Raw genomic sequence first — 19297 nt, forward strand, 5'->3', positions numbered from 1 at the left:
GCTAATGGCTGACGCCCAAAAACCGAGACCCAAAACCGAAACCGAGACCGAGGCCCAGTTGGTTGAGTTTCAGCAAGTAGCTGCGGCCAGCTGGATCACACGCGATTTGCATTATTCGTAAGTGCTCTGGCATTAACCATTTGCCATTCACCACACACCACTCACCATTCGCCATTCACCATTTTCGCCACATCTGCGAACGCCATTAAATCATTTCCCACTTCCTCTAAGTTACTCTGCGGATAAGTTCTATTAACACGCAACTGTTGGTCGTAAATGAGGTCTATAAGAATATTTATCCTAGAGAATGATTGATTGATTGACTTTGTGGTTGACTGATTGATTGTCTATTGACTGATTGACTTGCCGATTGGCTGCATGTCTAAAAAGTCTAATGACTTTTTATTGATTCGTTACTGACTGACTGATTGACCGTTGACTGACACGCGATTGATTGGCTAATCGGCTGATTGATTGACTTCCTGACTGACTGGATAACTGACTCTTTCACACATTGACTTTGTGATTCTTTTGGGTTTCTGATTGATAAACTGACGTTTAACTGATTGACCTACATAGTGATTGATTGACTGACTCTGGCTGACTAAGGAAATCTCGGTTCATTGATTTACAAAATGATTGACCAGCAATGGTTTGGTTGATTGATTGAGTGATTACTGACGGATTGACTGGCAGGATTTACGCTCTCATTGACTGATTGACGATTGATGCAAAGAATAAAAGAAACTTAGGATTAAGGTATCTGGTGTAGAGCACGTAGAGGCAGAAGCTTTCACTTGCCCAACTACTCTAAGTGCATTTTCACTTTAGCCAGAATAATAGGAAAAGCAAGAAGAATAAACGAAGAAAAGTACGAAAATCTTTTTTTGGCTGCTTCTTTTTTGTCTTGGCTGGAATTTGGAGTAACAAACTCAACTTGCAGCTTAAGCATATTAAAACTGCATTTGTACAGGTGTCTCTCTGTGTGTGTATGTGTGAGTGTGTGTGTGTGTGTGTGTGTGTGATGTATGTGACTTGTGTGTCAGCTAAACATTTCCCACGTGTAAAGAGCAAATAAACAGAAAACAAACTAAAAGCGGAGCCAAACATCCCAAAATCAAAATCATTCTAACAACACTTTGATATTCGATAAGATGCTGGCAGAAGACACCTACGAGCAGCAGGGCGTGTGCTGAAGGGTGCCAAGGAAGGGGCGGAGTGTGCGAGGCGTGTATGCGGGGCGTGTGTGTAGGGGTGTGTGTGTAGGGGTGTGTGTGTAGGGGTGTGTGTGTAGGGGTGTGTGTGCCAGATACGAGCAAATGGCAAAGGTGGGGGCGTCGTCAGCAGCATTGCCAGCAACATCAGCGTCAACGTCCTGTCGTGAGCTCGTTGTCATTGTCGTTGCCAGCTCGTCTCTGTGTGTGTGTCTCTATGTGTGTGTCTTTGTGTGTGTGTGTGTGTGTGTGTATTACAGCTGACCATGTGACGTCAACAAAACAGCTATAAAATCTATATATGCGCCAAGTTTTATACGAACCAAAAACTTAACTTTAGTTCAGTTCACATTTTTCCTTCCACTTTTTTCATTTTCTTCTTCTCTTTGCATACCACGCCCAAGTCTATGTGTGTGTGTGCGTGCATATGTGTATTTGTTTTCTAGCTGCGTGTGTGCGCTTAGATTATATTCATGAGCTCACCAGAGGCTAGAAGCGCGAAAAGCCGTCGGTTCGTTGTGTGTGCGTGTGTTTGTGTGTGTAATTGAGTGGAATTATCATGGTATTGATTAATTGTGTATGCGTGCATGTGTAACAACTGCTATTGCATATTTATGATTGTACGCTGCGTCGTATACGTGATATATATATATATATATGTAGACAGATTTGCTGTAGCCACATACGGGACGGGGTGTATGCGTGATGTATTCCAATTTTTAGAACTTCAAGTGTAATCAGAGACTCACACACACCATACACCACACACACACACACACACACACACACACACACACACACACACACACAGACACGCGCACTGCACACTGTAGCATCTGCACCCTTCACTCGCGCCACTTGACTAATTGTGTTTTATGGCGCTTGACACTAGCTCGTTCATTGTGCGTCCTTCGTGCATTGTCCTTTGCTATTGTTCACGTTCGTTTAGCATTAATGGATGTTTAACAAATAAAGGTATCTCAATGCGTGGGGAGCTCTCAACTAGAACACACCCTTCAACCCATGCCGTGTCATGCCGGAGGCTATGCACATGCTCTTGGAGACGCTCTAACTGGTTGCTCTGGCTCCCAAGACGTCCGAGGTCGCATATCAATTTCAATCGATTTCATCAAAATGGAAATAAAAACTTGGTGCATCCTATGAGCCACCTGCAAATAACTCAAAGTTCTAACTTTCATAGATTCCAAGAAAACTGTATTCATGGAAACAGACGAACGGTCGGACAGACGGCCGAACAAACAGTTGGCAGAAGGCAGGACGTCATGTGCAATAAATCGTATTTATATATATGCTCTTAGGGCGCGCCCACGCCGGCCATTATACCCTGCTTGCCCAGCTTCAATGACTACAGGGTATTAAACATTTTATTGTGGACCTTTTTTGATGTCGCTACAGGCTTTTCAAGCATATTTTAACAGCAGACACACACAGTGCTGCTGTCTGTGTGTATGCGTGTGAGTGTGTGTGTTTATTTGTGTTTGTCTATAAGCCAAAATGAATGCCAAAAATTGTATTGAGCTATGTGCCTCTGGCTGTGGCTCTGTCTCTGACACCCACTTGGAGCTGCTGTCAGGTCGCTGTGCTTTCGTTTCCGCGTCAGCCTGCCAAATATGTTGCTTAATGCAAAAACTTTGCCACACACGCGCGCACACACACACGCACACACACATATGCTCAAACTCTTGATAACTTGCGATAAAAATGAAGGCAATTGAATGATGCTCAAATGAAATTAATGGATGTTATAATAAGTTGACAGACTTCCCAGCCACACAGCCACACAGCCACACACACACACGCGCACACTCCCTTCGCTCTTTGTCATGTATGCTTGAATGGGTTGTCAACGCCTCTCCTCCAGCTCTGAACAGTACAGCAGCAGCAAGAAAAAAACATGTAAGCCTAATGGTTCTTCATTTAAGCCATAATTCAATTTCAAATTTCAAATCTTAAGCTAATTAACACACACGCAAGTGAGGGCAAAAAAAATGTCATTGCTCAACTTCTGGTTCTCTCTCTCTCTATCTCTCTTTCTCTCTGTATCGTCCTTGTCTCTGCGCTTTTCATAAGAAATCTACTTGATAACTTGATTGTGTTTAATTTAAGCTGTAATTCAATTGGGATTGAAAATTTTAAGCTTGGTTAAGAGTCGTAAAGAGATTGTTGTGCTTTCTCTGTGTCTCCGTGCATGTGGCTCTCTCCCTCTCCGTCGTTTATTATCCCCTCTTTGTAATTCTCATAAGCTCAAAAGCGTAGAATAAATAAAAAACTTGCAAATCACATTTCACTTCTCTCACTCCAGTTATGTCCCTCTCCTGCTCTCTCTTTCTCTATCTCTTGCTGAGCTCATTTATGTTTAATTATCTCTATGTATGTCTATCTCTTCCTCTCTCACGTTGTCTCTCTCTCTGTCTCTATCTATCTATCTATTTATTTCGCCCTCTGTCTGTTCCCTTATCTATCTATCTCTCTTTCCCTATCTTTACACGTATTTAGCGTGTTTGACTAGCGCGTTAAGACGCTGATTCGATTACCGATAAATCGCTTCCATTTCATAGAACTATAAAACAGGCAGTCAGGCACGTATATTTCAGCTGAATTTCTTTATGAAAAGCAAAACCTTTTCTCAAATTGCGAACCAATTTGGAAATTGTTTTTCAGGTTTAAAATTTAAGACAAAAAACTTTGCTCAACTTGCGCTTGCCGTGTGCCTCGCAGCTTTTGGTGGCTGCCAAGCGCGAGTAACTGGATGACTGCCACTGCTTGACGCGGCAACACTACCCGAATGCCTGCCAGCCAGCCAGCCTGCCTGCGATGGTGGGCGCCAGCTGGAGGTGGAGCTTGCCTGGCTGGCTGGCTGTTAGCCAAAAATTGTAGCAGCACGGTGTCAAAATTCAATTTACGCATTATTATGCGTACATAAATGAGTCGACGCCCTGACGCCCCTCTGTCCCTGTCGCCCTCTCGACTGCTGCCTTTTGAGAACACCAAAGCAGTTCTCAGCTACTTTGACTACCATGTTGCTGTGCGTCCTATGCGATTCTGGCTACCTACTTATTGTCGCCGTGACAGCTAAAGAAGGGAAAAAGAGTGTCAGGCGGCAACAGCAGCAACAGCAGCTCGAGTAGCTGCGGCAGCATGTCGCGAATTGTGGCTACAGTGGAACCACTGAATGAATTATTGCCGATGCCAACGCTGTCAAAGACGACGTTGCGTAAGACCTTCGCTTATGGGTGTGTATGGGTGTGTGTGGCTGTGCGTGACTGTGCGTGTGTGTGATAAGAGTAAGAGAGCTTTTCAGTTGCAATTCCAATTTCAATACCTTTACTTATAAGCGGAACGCTTTTCGAACAGTTTTTGAATTTAGTGATACATGGAAATCTGCCTAGGGGCTAGGCCTACTGTCAAACTAGAAATTGTCAACATAGTTTTCAAAACGAGAAGTGAATCACAGTTAGCTACTGGGCGGCTAGACCTATTAACGCCTGGGGCTTTTCAGCTGCAGTCGCTGCACATCGCGTAAAACAAACTATTTTTCCTACAGCTACGAAGCAAGTTGAGATTCATTGAAATTAGTCGACATGGCTATCTCAAAGTTGGGTATTCTAAAACAAATATTATGCAATGCTTGGGCTTATTTTAATTGAATCACAGACTTGGACTTTGAGTCTTGCTGCCTAAGTTCATTCAAATTGACAACAAACAACAAGCATTTGGCGAGGCATAATCGGCCAAGTTGTAAACTTAATTGCTTTGCTGTTTCTCTCCGAGTTCATTTTTCATGCCGCATTATGAAAAAGTTGTAAAAGAACATTTTTCTGCTGCCCCAATAACTAGGCTATAGTTTTTTTTCATTCATATGCCTCAACAGAAGCATAAAATGGAAACGTAAAACGTAAACTGGAAAACGAGTAACGGGAAACGGGAAACGGGAAACATAAAGCACCAGCAGAGGCAGCAACAACAAAGTGTAGTGTGTGAAGCTGTAGGGAGTGAGTGACCAGCACATACCATGTATAAAGTAAGAGAAGTCCAAAGAGAACAACGCTGCAACAGGGTATCCAAGTTGAAGTAAAGACTATAGTTCTTCGCTCTACAGACGTTCAAGCGAGCGAATAAGCCGACGGGCAGAGAGATGGACGGAAAGTCGGAATTTCTCGGCTCTGGATCCAAATACCCTGAAATCTCCTTTGCTAGGGGTATACCAAATATATGTATGTTAAGTAGGACGGATGGTCGAAAGCTGGATCTCGTGCTCCCACAAAGAGTATAAATATATAAAAGTATATATATTTATTAAAATTTAGTTCACCCACTAGTTATGGTCGCCTGAAAGTGGTCTGCCGATATGAGAAACTTATGATATGTGAAGCGAACTTTGCATAAATTAGCATTCGCCTATCTCAGTTCAGTTCTAAGCTCTTACAAGGCCAAACCGACTGTAAGACAGACAGAGCAGACAAAGAGATAGAGAGAGAGACAGAGAGAGAAAGGGAGAGAGAGAGAGAGCGAGAGAGAGAGAGATAGAGACAGAGAGAGAGAGAGATAGAGACAGATAGAGAGTGTGTTGAACAAACTTGTTCACAATTTGATTACACCCCTTTGACCTCGTTGGCAATGCATACAGGGTATATATACATATATATATATATATATATATATATATATATATATATATATATATATATATATATATTTATATATATATATATGAATAAAAAGGAAAAGGAAATAGGAAAAAGGAAACCGAGAGACAGGAGCGCCAACAACCATTTCAAAAGCAATTAAAAATGTTTAATACATACAATTAAAGTTTTTAATGGACAGCCAGGCGCGAGTGACTTGTGTGCATTGAGAGTGGCTGGGCGCGTGGATGGAGCAGTGGTGGGCGTATGATGTCAAAAATCAAACCATTTTGCGACTGGTAATTCAATCAAAATTCATTCAACACGAAATTAAATTTCGCCAACTGTAAATTTCATTGGCCAAGGGTTGCCTAGCGTAGTGGCGTGGCGAGAATATGACTAGAAATTTGACGTATTGTGAGCGCCCTTCTCATAAGCCTTTAAGCCTTTAAGTCCCTGTGGTGGCTGCCAGGCATAATTTTATTAAACGGTTTTCTATTGTCGACTTAATCAGAGAGTTGTCCAGGCTCTCATTCTCTCCAGCTCTCCATCTGGTTCAGGTTCTATTCATCCATCAAACTGAATGATGGTGTGTATGTGAGCCTATCTATCTAGCTATCCATACAGGCAGCCGGCCATCCAGCCATCCAGCCATCCAGCCATTCAGCCATCCAGCTAGTCAGTCAGGCATCTATCGATCTATCTGCGGGCTGGTAATTGAATGCATGTGGGGGAAAAACTGTTGATAAAATTAGCAGCACCTCCTTTTCGGCGTTCAAATGCAAATAGCAGAAATAAAGTGATGAAAAAGTTAATTAAACTTTTTGATGAGATTTCCAGATTTTAGCATTGAGAGGTAGCTCGCTACCCTGCTGCACAGACCCCTCCATTGACAACGCAACAGATCCCACCACAGACACCGCCGCCTCATCAGACCTTCCGCCTCTAGCTTTGCGTTCTCCTTCCTCACAGACTCCTTCACAAATGCCAGTACAGATCCCACCACACACTTCCCACTTGGCCCCTTCTATAGACTCCTCCACAGACGTCAACGGACGCCTGGTCTCTTCCTGCTCTTACCCTCCCATCTTACTTCTCACTTCCCTCTTTCACAGATGAGAACGCAAGCCCCAACAGTCTGCACTTCTGCCTACCCCTCTCTTCCTGCTATCTCCCGTCTCTCTAGATTTCTAAGCAGACCCTTCACAGACCCCAACGATTCCGCTCTCTATAGACTCCTCCTCTGCTTAGAGACTGCCCAACGCATTTCTCTTAGACTTACGTTGGGCAAAACTTTCGACACACACTCATGCTCTCTCACTGGCTCTCTATCTCACCCTCTCTCTCCCTCCGTCTCCCGCTGGCTCTGTCATTTTTGCCCAAGTTATGTTTGTTCAAGTGTCGGCTCACTCAACTTTCAAGTTTCAACTTTGACATGTCATTCACATTCGCCTGTCGCCTGTCGCCTGGAGCTTTTTTTCGTGGCTTCCATGCGCAAAACTTTCTAAATTATCGCTGGTCATTGTTTTACAAACTAAGCAACGCATCCTGCGAATTCCTTGACATCCTTTGCCAATGCCAACTGAACCCTCACCCCGCAACCACCGCCTCTCACGTCTGCTTTTCATTATTGCAAAATGAGCTATAACTCGAAGCCTTTTCAAATCGATATTATTGAAGCCGTGGCTGTTGCTGTTGCTGTTGATGGGGTAAACATCCCTTTCCCTTGGCCTTTGGGGAATACATATGAATTAATTACAATGGCTCTGCCCCTCATGAAATAATGAAAAATATCGTTTCATTCCAACTCATTGCTTGGCTGTTCGCACCAAAATTGGAAGCGAGTTAGTATCAAGTTCGAATTAATAATGTTAATCATTTTTAATGCTGTCCCGCCCAAGAGAGAGTAGCTCAGTGGCCAGGCAAACAATTAGCTTAAGCTTCGGTTCCAAGTTTTCGTTTGCACAATCAAAAGCTGACAAACTTTGCAAGTGCCGATGAGATAGGAAGAGACCTTTCGATACTCTGTGAGAAGCATTGAAATGGGGTATACGAGTTGCCTGCTCTAGTGTGTGGAATATGAAGAATACGGCCTGGTCGCCTAGTCGACCCGAGCCTGCTCAAGTGCTTAAGCCTAAGCCATCAATCATTCAGTCAATTTGTTTGAGGTGCAAAATGATTTAATTTAAAGCCAATTTCGAAATTGTTTGGAAGCTTTTTAGGTACCTTTAAATGTGTCAATTAGCGAGCTCGGCCGGCTCTATGGCAACACCAGCTGCGACCGTTGCTCACATGTCTCATAATTAGGCCGGATAAAAATGTGAAAAGCATTTCGAACAGGTCTGCAATACTTGAAGCAGCCACCAGCCTCCACCAACAGCAATTACCACCTCGCATCGCACTGGGCCTCGGGGCTTACCACCAATTGAGCGGCTCTGAACACCTCAGCCACAGACCGCCACACCACCACACCACCACACCAGCACACCACCACACCTCTGACTCCCCACCTCGAGCGACACTTGATAACCTAATAAAGCTAGGCACGTAAGCAGCGTTCAGGCGCTGGCTAATCTGTAATTAATTGGCGTACATATCTGTAAACAGGACACGCACAAAATGAGAAGCCTGCCCTGAGGGGCGTTCCAGTAAGAGCCTTCTACACATTATCGACGGCCACGTAGTTCATAGTATAAGGCTACAGGAGGCAGGCCTCTCTCTCTGTCTAGCTCCCTCTCTCACTTTCCATCTCTTTCTCTAATTAACGTATGCTAAAGCATTTATTTGTCCCATTCTCTGAAACATGGCTAGAGCATGGCTAGTGGAATGCGAGTCGACAGTTCATAAGCCAGAACTATGTTGGGCGGGAGAGACCTCTTCCATTGCTTTAGATTGCTTCAATGATCGATCCCACAGACCTTTCTGCTCACCTTACTTATGCTTAATCTCTTGATCTTTGCAGCCATTTTGAGCACATTGTGCAAGGAATTTCTGCGCGTCAATGTCTCTGCCATTCTGTATATGATGAACAACGAACAGTTCGGTCACAGCACCGCCTCGGCACAGTACTTTCTGCAGCTGGCCGGATATCTGGGCATACCAGTTATCTCCTGGAATGCGGACAATTCGGGCCTGGAACGTCGCGCCTCGCAGTCGACGCTGCAGCTGCAGCTGGCGCCGAGCATTGAGCACCAAAGTGCAGCCATGTTGAGCATATTGGAGCGTTACAAATGGCATCAGTTCTCAGTAGTCACCTCGCAGATCGCTGGTCACGATGACTTCGTGCAGGCGGTGCGCGAACGTGTGGCCGAAATGCAGGAGCACTTCAAGTTCACAATACTCAACTCGATTGTGGTGACACGGACAAGCGATCTGATGGAGCTGGTGAATAGCGAGGCGCGTGTCATGTTGCTCTATGCCACACAGACGGAGGCAATTACTATACTACGTGCCGCCGAGGAGATGAAGCTGACCGGCGAGAATTACGTGTGGGTCGTTAGTCAGTCAGTGATTGAGAAGAAAGATGCGCACTCACAGTTTCCAGTTGGCATGCTGGGCGTACACTTCGACACGAGCAGTGCAGCGTTGATGAACGAGATATCAAATGCGATCAAGATTTATAGCTATGGCGTCGAGGCGTACCTAACAGATCCAGCGAATCGTGACCGACGCCTGACCACGCAGTCGCTGTCCTGCGAGGACGAGGGTCGCGGACGCTGGGACAATGGCGAAATGTGAGTATCGTGGCTAGTCGCCACGTCTTGGCTAAACTCTCGGGTGGTTAATGTTCTTGCTCAGCTTTTTCAAGTATTTGCGTAATGTGTCCATCGAGGGTGATCTGAACAAGCCAAACATTGAGTTCACTGCCGATGGCGACCTCAAGTCGGCCGAGCTCAAGATCATGAATCTGCGACCCAGCGCCAACAATAAGAACCTCGTCTGGGAGGAGGTAAGTGCCACGCGTTCTGCATGAGCCTCACCTTCAGCTTAATGAATCTCACATTTGAATGACTTGACTTTCCAAATTACCTTTCTCTCTCTCACGCACTCACTGTACAAATCACATCCATCCACAATCCTATTCTCCCCACACACACGGAACGCTTTTATATAATTGCAATCGATTTTCTTTGGGGTGGGGGTTGGGTATATCACTCACACACTCACTCACTCGCTCGCTCGCTCGCTGACATTAACACACAGATCGGAGTGTGGAAGTCGTGGGAGACACAGAAGCTTGATATACGCGATATTGCTTGGCCAGGTAACTCGCACGCTCCGCCGCAAGGTGTGCCCGAGAAATTCCATTTAAAGATCACATTCCTCGAGGAGGCACCCTATATCAATCTGTCACCCGCCGATCCAGTAAGCGGCAAATGTTTGATGGACCGCGGTGTGCTGTGCCGTGTGGCGGCCGATCATGAAATGGCCGCCGATATTGATGTGGGTCAAGCACACCGCAACGAGTCCTTCTATCAATGCTGCAGCGGCTTTTGCATTGATCTACTCGAAAAGTTTGCCGAAGAATTGGGCTTCACCTACGAGCTGGTACGGGTTGAAGATGGTAAATGGGGTACACTTGAGAATGGTAAATGGAATGGTTTAATTGCCGACTTGGTTAATCGCAAGACGGACATGGTACTCACATCTCTCATGATCAACACCGAGCGCGAAGCGGTTGTCGATTTCAGTGAGCCCTTCATGGAAACGGGCATTGCCATTGTTGTGGCCAAACGAACGGGCATCATATCGCCTACGGCCTTTCTGGAGCCTTTCGATACGGCCTCTTGGATGCTGGTAAGTCACAAAAAATAGTCTGACTCTATGCTCCGGTAAGTCCTCACTCAAAACTACTTTATACGCTCTCTCTCTCTCTCTCTCTCTCTCTCTTTCACACACACTTGCGCGCTCCCACTCTATCCTGCTACGCCTTGGCTTCGGACGTACCCGCTTCTCCCATCTCCCATCCGCCAACTCCCACTTCCCATTTCCGACTTCCCGTCCCTAATTGAACACATCAGGTGGGTATCGTCGCCATTCAAGCAGCCACATTTATGATTTTCCTGTTCGAGTGGCTATCGCCCAGTGGCTATGATATGAAGCTTTATCTACAAAACACGAACGTCACGCCGTATCGCTTCTCGCTGTTTCGCACGTATTGGCTTGTCTGGGCGGTGCTCTTTCAAGCCGCTGTTCATGTGGATTCACCGCGCGGCTTCACCTCGCGCTTTATGACCAATGTCTGGGCTCTGTTTGCTGTTGTCTTCCTTGCCATCTACACTGCCAACCTGGCGGCCTTCATGATAACCAGGTTGGTTGACTTTTCTCTACTCTAGTCTAGTCCAGTCCAGTGCATTCTCAATCGGTTTCTCTCACACCTGCTTGCAGAGAGGAGTTCCATGAGTTTAGTGGACTCAACGATAGCCGCTTGGTGCATCCGTATTCGCACAAGCCCTCGTTCAAGTTCGGCACGATACCCTACAGCCACACGGACTCCACCATACACAAGTACTTTAAGGACATGCACTACTACATGAAGCAGTGAGTAACGTCTTTTAGGATCTTTTGATGACTTTAGCTCTGATCTCAATTCCGATTCGCATAACAGATACAATAAGACAAGCGTGGCCGATGGCGTTGCCGCCGTACTGAATGGCAATCTGGACTCGTTTATCTACGATGGCACTGTGCTGGATTATTTGGTTGCCCAGGATGAGGATTGTCGCCTGATGACTGTGGGTAGCTGGTACGCAATGACAGGTAAGCATCACTCACTTTTATTTTCCTGGTATTACATGCTTCTCCTTGGTTGGTAGTTATAATCCTTGCTTGCCATTCTTCCTTTCTAATTGTCCTTCCTTGTTATCCTTCATGATTGCCCTTCTTTGTGTTCTTTGCTTGATTTCTTCCACCGATTTCCTATCTTGTAATCCTTCCTTGGTTTCCTTTATTTCCTTTTAATTTCTCTTTCCTTTCCTTCCATGAGCTCGTTGCTCTTCATATTTCTTGGTTTCCCTGCTTATAATCCTTGCAAATGCCTATCTCACACTATCTCCCCCTATCTCTCGGCAGGCTATGGTTTGGCCTTTAGCCGCAATTCCAAGTACGTGCAAATGTTCAATAAACGGCTGCTGGAATTCCGAGCCAATGGCGACTTGGAACGTTTGCGTCGCTACTGGATGACAGGCACCTGTCGGCCGGGCAAACAGGAGCACAAATCCTCCGATCCGCTGGCACTCGAGCAGTTCTTGTCCGCCTTTTTGCTTCTGATGGCTGGCATACTGCTGGCCGCCTTGCTGCTACTGCTCGAGCACGTCTATTTCAAGTACATACGCAAACGTTTGGCCAAAAAGGATGGCGGTCATTGCTGTGCCCTCATCTCGCTATCCATGGGCAAGTCGCTGACTTTTCGCGGTGCCGTTTATGAGGCAACGGAAATATTGAAAAAGCATCGCTGCAACGATCCCATCTGCGATACGCATCTGTGGAAGGTGAAGCACGAGTTGGATATGTCTCGCCTACGAGTCCGTCAGCTGGAGAAGGTCATGGACAAGCACGGCATCAAAGCGCCACAATTAAGGTGAGCTCACCCACTGGCCACTGGCTCTGCTCTAGCTAACACTTGAACCCCTTTTAGGCTCGCCTCATCGTCGGATCTGCTCAATCATCATCATCTGAAGGAACGTCCCCCTTTGCTAGGAAACCTCAGCTTGGCTGCCAGCGCACAAGATCTATACAGGTGGTAAGTTTTTTATTACAGTGAAACTCCCGCATGCTGCTAACCCTTTGTCCTTCAATGTTGTCTGTACGTGTGCGGGAGAGAGAGAGAGGGGGGGAGGGAGGGAGAGGGAGAGTGTGTCCTTAGTCTGTTAAGTCAGCAATTCAATTAAGCAATTGATTAGAATAACAGCGTTCACTGTTCTCGTTGTTGCTGTCTTCCTTATCGTTCCCGCTTCCAATAAAAATATATGGAAATTACTTTATTAAATTAACTTATCGACTGCTTCCGGAGCAGCTGGCTAGTTAGCCAGCCCCCTGGTCCCAGCTGAAGCATATCCGACAGTTCCAGTTCCAGTTGTCAGAGGAGTCGCAGCTTAGGTTCACACACATTTGCATATCATTTACAGCTCCCACCACGCCCTACGCTCCACACAGCCAGGTCAGTGACTAAAACCGACGCGTTTAGCAAATCCAATCGAAAAAGTTCAGTTTTTGTTCTATGGAAAAAGCTATGCAGCTATGTTAGAGCCACAAAAATTCATCAGCCATGCAAATCCGTTTAGTTGAGACAAAAGTTTCAGTGTGACGGGAACATTCACCAGAAATTCAGAAGCCCCGCTTTATGCAGGTTTCAAACAACATTTGATATGCTCACAAGATTAGACAATGGGGAAATTTATAGTTAGCCACACTGCGGGAGAAAGGTGACACTAGGAAGTTCCTTGATTGAATCGATGTGGATTGCATGTCTCTCATCAATCGAGCTTAGCAATGGGCTAGCTCAAAGTATTGCCGACTTTTGTTTCAAGGCTGTAGTATATATAGCTTATGTAGCCCTAGAACTGTGTAAGCTCCAGCATTTCCGATTAGTCACGCCCACAAATAACATCAGTTGTAGTCCATCTAAAGAGAAGCCCCAAAAAAGGTCGAAGTAATTAAGTAAATGGAATCGCCATTTATGCTCTACCTAAAGCGAGAAACGGAGCTGTTTATAAAGAACTCAGCCAGATAAATACATCTTGGATATTATTCAAGCTAATCGGGCAATTTGTCCGACCTTCCTCCCTTATTATGGCGAATGCTTTTTGGTTTGTTTTTCTGGTTTTTGGCTTAAACAATGAACAGCATTTAGCGCTCAAATTGTTGAAGCCCTCAGCCGGATAAAATCTTGAAATGGAAAGTTGAGCAACTAATTTGCATATGAACATGTGTTTAGATTATATCCGTGGTCTGGCGGGCGGGGGGCGGGGGCGGGTCATTTCGCTAAAATATGCTGATGCATAATGTTTACATTTTCTGCTCACGCATCAGATTAGCCCCACAGCGGCAAGCCCTTTCGTATGCCAACCAACTCGAATACCTCGTGGGCATATTGGTTGAGAGTAAAGAAGAAGCCGTAAGCTATATATAATTAGGCTAATGAGCGCTGAGTCGAATTTAGCTAATGTCTATGAATCGAATTCGAGAGCTTTAAGAGCTGAGACTTGAAATTTATAACTTATAATCTGGAATGCCTTTCACATAATAATTTGCTTATATTTTTTGCGCTAACTCATTATGTTTGCTTGATATCGATAAATATCGATCTATCAACTTTGAATACGTTCAAAACTAGAGGCAACGATTGCATTTATTTACGATTTTGAGTGCTTTTGCCTCCTGTAGGCTCTTCGGCGCTTGCTACGGACACGAATGCCATACCACTTGAAGGCCTCGTTAGGGTATCAACTAGCCGGGCAACCCTTCTACCTTGCTCAGCATGTTTTTTATTTGTTTGATGATGGACGTGGCTGGGGCTAAAACTTTTCAGCAAATTGTGCAAATTAAGCGCTTGAACAAAAACCGCCAAAAACTTTGCCGCAAAAAAAAACACAACAAAAAAGGAAATATGAGCGCATTTGCATACACATATACACACACATATAGGGGTACGTTAACACATATGCATATGGATATGAATATGTATTTATTGATATTCATGCCACGTGCTCAAAACTTTTCACTCTCAATGCGAAAGCACGAAAGGGTCAGATAAAAGCTAAGAATATCTCTTGTATGTTGTTGATATTCTGGGATCTGGAGACCTGTTGTTGCCCACTCAACTGAGTATGAATACAATTTCAATCAATATAGCAAAAGGCCAGTGCCAGACTTAGAAATACCCTGTATGCTACAAAGGGACCCACGGATGCCCTACATACATCACAGAACGAGCTACTCATTCTATTATAATCTTAAAGCACCTTGCAGTCATTGAGCAGGTCAAGTTTGTCATTCACCTGAAGAGGTAACGCGAATAAAATTGAATATTATACATTAAATTAAAATGCTTTATCAAATATAGATGGTGCAATTTGAAAAGCTTATGTATCTGCTAGTCGAGCACTCTTGCCTTCAACTACTTTTTGGCATTCATTTATTTACTTGCAAGCCCTTGGGTGCTGCTCCACACTCGTTACTGATTGATTGATGCTGCTCAATGGAACTCTGGCCCTGACTCCCTTTCTTTCGCTCTCTCTCTCTCTCTCTCTCTCTCTCTATTGCTCTCTCGCTCTCTTTCACTCTGTCTCGCTGTCTCACTCACTCTCTGTGTACTTGCAATAGATAAGTTCTCGCATGACCATGTGATGGACCCCTGCAATGAGGAATGCCCATCGATTTATGCACTTGCCTGTCCACAATGAAGCACATTTTCAATTTGTTATTACTATACAGATACTATACATAAACTATATATACTAAATACATATATACTAACTTTATACTAAACAAATCCCAAGTAGCACTCGCATGATTGATGTATATAAAAATTTGCATAAGCTCTACAAAATATGCTAACTTTTTGGAGTGTGATTTTCTTGTTTCTAACTGCTGCAACTGCTGTCAATCAACATCAATCAATGGCGAAACCAACGTGATGGAAAGGTCTTACAAAACGGAAATAGCTGAAATGGAGACGGTGCTCTGAAGCGTTTGCCCAGCATCAATATTGTCAGCTCTGCCCACTTCGATCCAAATACTACAGTTAATAAGTTCAGCTCAATCCCCATCAATCCACATCAAGCACAACCGAAACGGACAACAGCCGCATGAAGAAGCACAAGTCATTTAAAATACAAAAGGAATAAACCAAAGACAAATCTATGAGATAAGCAGTTCAGCTCAATCCCCATCAATCCACATCAATCATAGCCAAAGGGCAACTCATTTGTAATGGCTAAGTAATAGAATATCAAGTCTAGGCAACGCTTAAGTCTGGCCAATGACTACTCAAGAAAATTGGCTCATCAATCATCGTCAATCGCAGTCAAACGAAATTCTTGTAATTGAAAAAAAAAACTAATTTTTTTTATATCTAACGTAAAAAATAAACCAAAACGTAAATTTATGATATAAGCAGTTCAGCTCAATCCACATCAATGAAAGCCAAAAAAGAAGAAGAAGCAGAAATAGCAGCCAAACCAAAGCTAAATTTACACAGTAAAAACTAAAAACTGAAATCTAAAAAATTTAAAAATAAAAAACAAACTCTCAACAAAAAAATTTTCATAAATATATATATATACATATATATATGTATATGTATGTATATATATACACAACATATATATAGATGTATATTTAATCAAAATGTTTCAAATAAATGTAAACTGAAAGCTTTTTAAAAGTTAAAAAAAATACAAAAACAAAAAACAGATTTAAAAATAAATAAAGCCCAAAGCGCCTCACACAAAACCAAATAAGAAAAAAATAAAACACACAACAGAAACAGAAAAAAATCTAAATGAGCCGAAACATTTTAACAAATAAGTTTTAAATGTTAAACAACAAAAACCAAAACCAAATTGGTTTTTTTTGCTCGATTGAACTGTGAATGTTAACAAAGAATTTTTTTTTATTTTTAAGTATTTATTATATATATTATATATATATATATATATATATATATATATATATATATATATATATATATATATATATATGGAAAGGCGAGCTGGAAATCGAATTGCGAAATATTCTAGTGCCAAAAACCAAAGCACAAAGCTCAAAGGCAAATTGAAATTGTAATTGAAATTGAAATTGAAAATGTAATTGAAACTGATATTGAAGTTGAAATTTTAATTCAAATTGAAATTGAATATAAAATTAAGTTGAAAGGGAAATTGAAATTAAAGTTCAATTCCAATTGAAATTGAAATAGAAATTGAAATTGGACTCAATATTGAAGATGAAACTCAAATTCAAATTGAAATTGAATATAATATAAAATTGAAAATAAAGTCAAAATTGAAATAGATATTTAATTACGACTAAAACTGAATTGAAATTGTAATTGAAACTGAAATTGAAAGTAGAAATTAAAACTTGAAGTTGAAATTTAAGTAAAATTGAATTGAAATTAAAACTGAAACAGAAATAGAAATTTAAATTGAACCTGACATTGAAATTGGAACAGAAAAAGTTCAATTCAATTAACATTGAAAAAGAAATTGAAATTGAACCTGAAATTGAAATTTAAAGTAAAAATCGAAGTTTTATTGTAACTGGAATTGAATCGAAATTGAAATTCACGTTCAATTGAAACTGAATTTGAAAATAGAAATCTTGCAGCTAAAATATCAACAAAATTAATTTGAACTGAAATTGAATTTGAGTTTCGACTTCAAATTGTAATTGAATTGAATTGAATTAGATTGAATTGAAATTGAAATTGAAACGGATTGTATTGCTAAACATATACACACTCAACATATTTATATATAAATATATGTATTTACTTAATTATTATGATTACGATATGAATGTTATTGCATATACACGTACATATACATACATTTATTGATATACATACATATATATATATATATATATATATACATTCCAATTTATACACGCATTACATATATACATATATATATATATGAGAAATTTTTTTTCCTATTTTTGGTGGATAAAACAAAGCCTAAACTTAAAGAGAAATCTTTACTAAAATGCATTTCCGAACAACTTTTTCTCATTTATTTTTCGGCCATTGCTCAACACTGTTTTTCCAGTTGGGACCCATTTGCGAATGGATTTATTATAGTAATACCCTCAGGTGTCTGGTGCCTGGCTTTTCCCTATAATTTGCTTAGAATTTTTATCTCGAGGGAGATCAAGATCTGATATGCGTTTTACAACACTGTCGGACTATACAAATGTTGTGTGATCAACACTGAATTTGAAGTGAAAAAGAGAACAAGAAATGCAAGCATGCTGAACGCATCTTCCAACACTGCTTAGCTGTCAGCATATGCATTGTGCATGCCAAATGTGTTGAACAACACTGAAATACAATTGAAATGTTGCTCTACACTGAACTTGAAGTGAAACACAGACTAATAGCAGATCGGCTGCAGCACACGCATGGCAAACGCATATTACAACACTGCTTATGCATTGTTACCGTTGCTCAATACTAATACTTAAGTTAATCGCGCCTTTTTGCCATTATTCGAGCGAGTATATCAAACTTTAATTTCAGCTTGATCTTGATTCGCATTAACATATATACAAACAAAAACAACTAAAAACAATTGTTAAATACTAAATACTTAGAAATCTGAAAAATTAAATAAAATAAATTAAATTAAAATAAAATAAAACTAAACTAAATAAATAAAAGAAATTTTAAACAAAATCAAAGCTAAAATTAAAAAATATATATAAAAAAGAAATTGAATTCAATGTTTGTGTTGCAAATGGTTTTGATGTCTCTTCTAAATGTTTTTTGAAGCTTAAAAAAGAAACAAAAACAAAAAAAACGCTTACACTAAATAAAAAAAAAACATAAACATAAAACAAAAAGAATCATAAATGCTTGTTTTTAACAACAAAAACAAAACATAAAAACAAGCAAAAATAAAAAGAAATGCAAACAATGTTAACAGTAAAAAAAAACAAATAAAAAAAAAACATTTTGAGTTTAATTTGCAAAGAGTGATTTTTTGTAGTAAACAAATAAAAAATAAATATTTTATACACAATTAAAATGCAGAGAAAAAACTAAAAACAAACCAAAAAAAAAAAATAGTGAAATGTTAATTATTACGTATATATTTTTTAAGACAAATTGTTCACAAAAATGAAGAAGAGAAAAGTAAAAACAAAACAAAAACAATCTAGTATTAAACAAGAAAACAAAACAAAAACTTTACGAACAAATTAAAACAAGTAAAACAAGTTAACATTACATTGTATAAGTAGTTAGTAATTTAACACTAAAACCAAATACAAAAAAAATAAAAAATAACGTAAGCTAAGCGAAATGCAAATGTTTTATGTATTATGTATACAAAATGTTGTTTTTTTATTATTATTATTAAATGTTATCCAGTAACGTGAAAGGGCAAACAGATACACACATACACCTACACACACACACCCCCACATACATATATATATTCCTTTTAAACTAAAAATATGCCATGAAAAAAATAAAAATTAATAATATAAGAAATTTAATAATAATAATGGGAAATGAAATGAAAAATGGAAAAAATCTGCAACGAAAATGTATGTTCACCAAAAAAACTGTTTTTTTTTTTTCACCTAAATTAAAAACAAATATATTGGCAAATCAAAAAGAAAAGAAAACAAACCCCATATTATCGAATATGCATTTGATGTGGTAGACAAAAAAGGCGAGAAAAAAACACGTACATTTACGTATATAAA

At 41.0% G+C, this 19297-nt stretch overlaps 1 protein-coding gene across 3 annotated transcripts in view; it reads left to right on the forward strand.

Annotated features, from left to right (window-relative positions):
* Positions 1-16042, forward strand: part of LOC111604600 (glutamate receptor ionotropic, NMDA 2B) — a 30180-nt gene extending 14138 nt beyond the window's left edge. For 2 of the 3 annotated variants that reach the window (XM_023322714.2, XM_023322722.2), the window contains exons 3-11: positions 8823-9594; positions 9659-9809; positions 10064-10657; positions 10882-11171; positions 11249-11401; positions 11469-11620; positions 11933-12440; positions 12498-12602; positions 15506-16042. In XM_023322714.2, coding sequence (XP_023178482.2) covers positions 8823-9594; positions 9659-9809; positions 10064-10657; positions 10882-11171; positions 11249-11401; positions 11469-11620; positions 11933-12440; positions 12498-12602; positions 15506-15548 — 2768 coding nt within the window. In that variant the 3' untranslated portion in view covers positions 15549-16042. The remainder of the gene's footprint in view (positions 1-8822; positions 9595-9658; positions 9810-10063; positions 10658-10881; positions 11172-11248; positions 11402-11468; positions 11621-11932; positions 12441-12497; positions 12603-15505) is intronic. The other variant, XM_023322730.2, reaches the window with a different exon arrangement.
* Positions 16043-19297: the final 3255 nt, after the last annotated feature.

The sequence above is a fragment of the Drosophila hydei genome, unplaced genomic scaffold, assembly GCF_003285905.1.
Source record: "Drosophila hydei strain 15085-1641.00,03,60 unplaced genomic scaffold, DhydRS2 tig00000358-arrow-arrow-pilon, whole genome shotgun sequence".
NCBI lineage: Eukaryota > Metazoa > Arthropoda > Insecta > Diptera > Drosophilidae > Drosophila > Drosophila hydei.